The sequence below is a fragment of the Lipotes vexillifer genome, unplaced genomic scaffold (genome assembly GCF_000442215.2).
Source record: "Lipotes vexillifer unplaced genomic scaffold, Lipotes_vexillifer_v1.1 scaffold902, whole genome shotgun sequence".
NCBI classification, from domain to species: Eukaryota; Metazoa; Chordata; class Mammalia; order Artiodactyla; family Lipotidae; genus Lipotes; species Lipotes vexillifer.
The window spans coordinates 299,558-306,926 of NW_006794304.1; the positions used below are offsets into that span (position 1 = coordinate 299,558).

Below are 7,369 nucleotides of genomic sequence, written 5' to 3' on the forward strand. Positions count from 1 at the left end.
CATTCTGCTCACTAGAAGCAAGTCACAAAATCTATCCCACACTCAAGAAGAGGTAATTACACTAGGGCATGAATACCAGGAGTTAGAGATATTTAAGCGGCATCTTCAGAGCCAAGTTTAGAACCTAAGTCTCCTGAGGCTGAAGCAAGTGATACCCGCTATTGGTTTGCAAATCCCATGAAGGTTATTAATAGATTTGGGACCTCTACCCCAGCCTGAGGATGTGGGAGGAGTCCGTGGTGCTGGGTATAAACAACCTTCCCTGGGACACACACACACACACACATACACACACACACACACACACACACACACACACACACACACACACACACACACACACACACTCACATGCAATTGCGGAAGCTGTGGTAAGTGTTTCCTCCTTCGGCATGTTATCTGAAAGCAGATCATCATGGCGAGCCCAGGGAGACAAACAGATGGCTGGGCTCTACAAACTTTCTCCAATAAGCCGCCAAAGAGTCAGCCACACATATTCTCTCCCTTTCTGTGGACCCCTCTCCTCTTCCTGCTCATGGGTAAGTCCACACTGTGGCCACCGCTGCTTGCTACTGGTATTCCTCTGAGGCTGGTCACATTTCTGCTGGGGATTCTAATTGATAAAGGCAGGAAACTCTTCTCCTTTTGGTAATTATTCTGCAAGTTCCACCTTACTCTGAGCTCTGTATGTGTGTGTGTGAGTATGCATGGTTACACACCATGAATAGGTGACATTCTAGCCCCGGTCACAAATAACTCTGGGTTCAGATTCTATTCCTCTCACCCTCACATTTTCCTGCTAAGAAATACTGGGTGATGAGTTTTTTCCCTATACACTGTGGGTAAAACACACAGAGAGATACAGGGAACTTGTCCTGAGGATAAGCCAGCTGTCAGTTTCCTAGGGAGGGACAGAGCTGCTGGAGCTTCTTTCTACATCCTGCCTTGTTTATCACATGTATGGAGGCTTCATTAGGGATCTGGAGATGATCTTGTTGCCCTCGGCTAGGTGGCTTCTATGTGAATACCCTTTCTCCCCACCATCCTACCTCCCCCTCAAGGCCCAAGTCCTGCTAGTTTCTGAGAAACATTTCTCAAGAGCACTTTCTATTTCATCTTTGCTCAGCCCTCTCCAGTGGGCAGAGCTAACCCAGTACCTCAGGGAGGATCTCAACCACCTGGGACTGTGGCAGTTACTGTCCATCTGGAATCCTTCTTCCTCACCAGGGATTCAGGGAGGATAATGCAGGTAGCACTAAGGACCTGACAGCAGTGAGGATGGAGGTGGGGATGGGCAGTGAGGAAAACTCTAGAAAACTCTTAGATGCATGTATGGGGGTAGAGGGAGCCTAGACCTCAAGACTGAATTTTAGTTTGACCTCCCTTCACTTTTTTTGGCTGTGTTGGGTCTTCATTGCTGTGTGCGGGCTTCTCATTGCTGTGGCTTCTCTTGCTGCAGAGCACGGGCTCTAGGGCACATGGGTTTCAGTAGTTGTGGCGCAAGGGCTTTGTGGCTTTGTGGCATGTGGGATCTTCCCAGACCAGGGATCGAACCCGTGTCCCCTGCATTGGCAGGTGGATTCTTAACCACTGCACCACCAGGGAAACCCCCCTCTTCACTTTCTATTTCATCTTTGCTCACCGTAAAAACACAGGTGGCAGCAGGGCTGTTTATATCCACACCCAGCTCTCGAGGTGCTTCTTGGTTATGTTGGATAAACCTGGAATTAGCCACATCCAACGACCTCCAAGCCTCAGGTGGTCAATGCAGGGAATTTCAAACAGTTCAGGGCAAAGAGACATCTCCCTCTGTCTGGTTCCACCAATTAGGGTTACCTCAAACCTCACTGTTTGGGTCTAGAAGGGAGTTTCCTTGAGGCTTTTGTGTTTCCAAGGAGCTGTTTCAGGAACTTAGGAGGCAGTAGGGTAGAAAGTTTTGACCCCTCGCCCCCAGCTTTAGTACCAGGAATATTTGAAATTAAGTCCCTGCTCCATCATTTCTTAGGTGTGTGAGCCTCTATTTCTTAAAGTATATAATACAAATAATAAGATGTATTATGCAAGACTGTTTTATCGATAGAGATGGTATGTGTACAGTGCTTGGCACGTAGTTGGTGGAAGCTATGTTTGTCATTATGATAATCACTGTTAAGTACATTATTCTCAGACACTATTCAAGGATGGGCAAGTCAAATTCAGTTATCACAATCTTTGAGCCCCCCTTTAATTATTTATCAAATGATGTAGTTCAAAAATAAGATGGCTGGGCTTCCCTGGTGGCTCAGTGGTTGAGAGTCTGCCTGCTGATGCAGGGGACACGGGTTCGAGCCCCGGTCCGGGAAGATCCCACGTGCGGTGGAGCGGCTGGGCCCGTGAGCCATGGCCCCTGAGCCTGCGCGTCCGGAGCCTGTGTTCCGCAACGGGAGAGGCCACAACAGTGAGAGGCCCGCGTACCGCAAAAATAAAAAATAAAAAAAATAAGATGGCTGATACGTGGGGCACCTGTCACTCTGCAGGGAGCTGTGTAGCACTCTGCTACAGTACGATCAGGACCACATCCTGCTCCTCCCACTGACAGTATGAGAGGCTTTGTTTATCGTTGATGTGAGGAGCGATGATGTCAAAACATGTTCATATGAGCCCAGCCAAGACCCAGCACCTCTGGGCTTCCAGGATGGGGTGGTCAGTGCTCTTGGCCTCTATACTCTGGGGCATCACGTACATAGAATCTGGGCTCTGGAACTGACCAAAGCTGTGATCTCAGGCAAGTGGCTTAAACTCTCTAAATTTCAGTTCCTTATCAGAAAAACAGGGCTACTTACCAGATAATTTTGAGGATTAAATGAAGTGATTTCTACAAAGTGCCTAATACACACATAGCAATCATAAGCAGTGTCTTCTGGATGAGAAGAGCTCTCTTTTAGGCAACCTCAAACCAACATCACTTCAGCTAAGCTTCTGTCTTCTGAATCTGCCCCCAGAGTCTACCTGAACTGACCCTTTCGTGTCCAGGGTTCCTAGTCCTGTGTCCTCCCTAGCTACCATGCCACAAGGTCCAAGAGCTCTGCTGATGGGGGTCTGGGCAGAGACCCCCTTGGCCTGCACCAATCTCTTCTCTGTGTCTACAGAACCCATAACCTTTAGGCTTTCAGAACACACTTCAACCTTTTCCCATCCATCCAGGCTGTACTTTGGACACTCCTCTCTCTCTAACATTTTCTACATATTTTTCCACCCAGAATTCCTGGTGTAGTCTGGGTCCTGAACCCATCTGAGTTGGTCTAGGGTTTACAGAGCACTCTCTAGAGCCTCAGAAGCCCTGAAATCTGGGAATCCAGGTTGGGGTCACCCAGAGGATACTCACAGGACCTCTACAAGGAAATAAGCTGCCGTGGCCAAATGTCAGGCCTCTGGAGCCCTTAGTAACAATGGTTATCAGAGATCCGAGTCTTTCCTGAGATGAGGAAATCAGGTGTTGAATCAATGCTACCTACCTATTCCCAACCCCAAACCTTGTTCCCAAGCGCAGACCAGATTTCCCTGGCCAAGCCAAAGTCAGGCTGAGATACGTGGGCACAGAGGGAAAGGTAAGGTGATAATAGAGGTGAGAGATGCTCCTTTTATTCCCAATAGTCTATTATGAAAATTCTCAAACATACAGAAAACTTGAAAGAATTTTGCAGTGAACACTCAGATACCTCCCAGCTCAGTTCTATCACTGGTGTTTTACTTTACTTCCTTTATCACACACCTGTTCATCTATCCACCCTTTTAGCCATCCATCAATCCATCTTGTTCTTTTAAAGATACTCCATATTTTACTTGATTAGTTCTTTATGATTTACAGCAACCCGATTTTATTTCATCTCTACCACATTCCTGGAGGAAGATGGTACAGGTGTGAACATTTCTGTCTTACAGATGAGTAGACTGATTCTCAGAGAAATTCAGAAATTCATTGAAAGCCACAATGTTAATTTCCCTGTAGGAATAGAAACCTATAAAATCTGTTTTACTGATTATTGTAGCTACATTCCTGGGAGAGAATGTTTGGGAAGTGAATGAATGGATGAATGAGGTCCATTTGCTAAGCAATGGACCTAGAGGGAGGACAGCCAAAATATCATTTCATTTCTCAACATCTGGCATTTATTACCAATATGTGTTTATTGAATGAATGAATGCACACATGCATGAATAAATGAACAAACAAATGAACGCTGGCTTGAGGACTCCAGCTCCTCCTCCAAGTCCCTCTTTTGTCTCTGCAGGGCTAGGAGCCTCTGAAAAGGACTCAGCCCCAACAGTGGTGAAAGGGATTCTAGGGGGTTCGGTGATTCTCTCCCTGAACATTTCAGTAGACACAGAAATTGAGCACATCACCTGGAGTGGTCCCCAAGAAGCTTTGGCTTTAGCAGATGCAAGAGGAAAGATTATCTTAATAGACAAAAGTTACCAGGGGCGAATAAACATCACCCAGAACAACTCCTTGTCTATCAACAAGCTGACTCTGAAAGATGCAGGATCCTACAAAGCCCAGATAAACCAAAAGAATTCTGAAGTCACCACAAGTGAGAAATTCACCCTGTCTATCTATGGTGAGTTCCAGAGAGCATCTGTGGGTTTTGACCTTTTATTTTCAAAAGCAGGGTTTTTTCCTCTCCAGGAATTAATCTCTCTAGGACAAAGAGAACTATCACATTGGTCCTTTTCTCCCAATTCCATAAATACAGATGTCAAGAGTGAAGAACAGCCAAAATGTGTTTAAGAGCTATTTGGATTCTGTTTTCTGCCATTTGGATTCTCTCTCTCTGTTAATATCCCTTATCCATCCATCTGTATTAGCTTGCTAGAGCTGCCATAACAAAATATCAGATTGGGTGGTTTAAACAACAAAAATTTATTTTCTCACAATTCTAGAGGGTAGAAGTCCAAGGTCAAGGTGTCAGCAAGTTTGATTTCTTCTGAGACTCATGCCTTGGCTTGCAGATGGCCACCTTCTTGATGTGTCCTCACATGGTCGTCCCTCTATCTGTGTTGTCTGTGTCTTAGTCTCCTCTTTTTACAAGGACACCAGTCATACTGGATTAAGGCCCACATTGCAACTCCATTTTAACTTAATTATCTCTTTAAAGTCTCTATCTCCAGATACAGTCACATTCTGAGGTAATAGGGATTATGAATTCAACATATGAATTTTGATTCAGCCCATAACACTCTGCCCTCTGGCCCCCCAGAACTCATGTCTTTCTCACAAAATACATTCACCCCATCTCAACAGCTCCCAAAGTCTTAACCCATTCCAACATCAAGTCCAAAATCTTATCTAGGTATCATCTAAATCATGTATAAGTGAGACCTGAGGTATAAGTCATCCTAGAAAAAATTCCTCTCCAGTTGTGAACCTTTGAAACCAGACAAGTTACCTGCTTTCATGATGGGACAAGCACAACATAGACATTTGCATTCCAAAAGGGAGAAATCTGAAAGAAGAAATGGGTCACAGGTCCCAAACAAGTCTAAAACCTATTAGGGCAAATTCTATTAGATTTTTAAAAAATTTTTATTGGGGTAGTTATCTATTTTATATATAGTAGTGTGTATACGTCAGTCCAATTTATCCCCCCCTTACCACCTGGTAACCATAAGTTTATTTTCTGCATCTGTGACTCTGTTTCTATTTTGTAGATAAGTTCATTTGTACCCTTTTTTTAGATTCCACATATAAGTGATATATGATATTTGTCTTTCTCTGTCTGACTTACTTCACTCAGTATGACAATCTCTAGGTCCATCCATGTTGCTATAAATGGCATTATTTCATTTTTTTTATGACAGAGTAATATTCTATTGTATATATATGTACCACCTCTTTTTTTTTGATGATGTATTTTCTTTTTTTTTAATAAATTTTATTTATTTATATATTTATTTTTGGCTGCATTGGGTTTTTTGTTGCTGCGTGTCAGCTTTCTCTAGTTGCAGCGAGCAGGGGCCACTCTTCATTGCGGTGTGCGGGCTTCTCATTGCGGTGGCTTCTCTTGTTGCGGAGCATGGGCTCTAGGCGCGAGGGCTGAGTAGTTGTGGTGCACGGGCTTAGTTGCTCCACGGCATGTGGGATCTTCCCGGACCAGGGCTCAAACCCGTATCCCCTGCATTGGCAGGCGGATTCTTAACAATTGCACCACTAGGGAAGTCTCCATATCTTCTTAGATCTGAGAATAATCCCCTTTGGCTCTATGATTTATCCTTCTTGTCCACTGGGGTGGCAGCCACACCTCCTTGGCACTGGACCCTGGCCAGCAGCCCTGCCCCCTGGAACCAAGGAGGAAACCACGCCACCAACGGCCCCTGTGCCTATGACCTTTAGGCCTGTGGTGCCAGTGGCAGACCTGTTGATCTCTGAACTGCCCTTGGGGTCATTCTTCCCTTTTCTTGAAGGATAAAGCATGGTCTCAGCTGGACATCTCTATTGGCTTATCCTGTAAAATCCCCCAAATCTGACAGCCTTCCTTCATTTTGTCCCATCTGTGTCCCTTCAGTCCAAGGTGGCAGAATTTCTACTGAAATGGTTGACTAGATCCTTGAATTACACCATTGTCTATCCATCCTCTCAGTGTTTTCTCCAGACAAAGATTCTCATTTTTTGCTATATAGATAGGCTGAGAATTTTCCAAATCTTTAAATTCTGGTTTCTTCTTGCTTAACAATTCCTTCCTCAATTTATCTTTCTTCTCTCACATTTTACTACAAAAGGAGAAAACAGGCAGTGCCCTCAATGCTTTGCTTGGAGATCTCCTTAACTAAATACCCAGTTCATCACTTAAATGTTCTGCTTTCTACAATACACTAGAACATAATTTGTCTAAGTTCTTTGCCACTTTATAAGTATCACTTTTCCTCCAATAACAGGCTCTTCATTTTCAACTATTACCTTACCAGCCACATGTTTAATGTTTATATTTCTTTCAATGTTATATTGACAATAATATGTCTATCTCTGAGATAATAGAAATTTTCTTTACAGATCTCTTCTTTTCTTTCTGAGCTCTTACCAGAATCACATTTAACATCCATATGTCTATGAACTGTCTCTTGAAGACAATCTAGGTTTTTGCTAACATGCACCTTAAAACTCTTCCAGCCTCTATCAGTTAACCAGTTCCAAAGCCACTTCAATATTTTTGGGTATTCATTATAGCAGCACCCCAGTTCTGGTGCCAAAATCTGTGTTGGTTTGCTAGGGTTGCGATAACAAAATAGCACAGAATGAGTAACTTAAACAACAGAGATTTATTTTCTCACAAATCTGGGGCTAGTCATGAGGTCAGCAGGTTTTGTTTCTTCTGAGACCTCTTTCTCTGGCTTG

At 44.0% G+C, this 7,369-nt stretch overlaps 1 protein-coding gene across 1 annotated transcript in view; it reads left to right on the forward strand.

Moving 5' to 3' along the window:
- The first annotated feature begins 415 nt into the window (after positions 1-415).
- The window catches only part of LY9 (lymphocyte antigen 9), a 19,076-nt gene continuing 12,122 nt past the window's right edge, over positions 416-7,369 (forward strand). Inside the window, exons 1-2 of the mRNA XM_007467104.1 lie at positions 416-539; positions 4,272-4,598. Coding sequence (XP_007467166.1) covers positions 416-539; positions 4,272-4,598 — 451 coding nt within the window. The remainder of the gene's footprint in view (positions 540-4,271; positions 4,599-7,369) is intronic.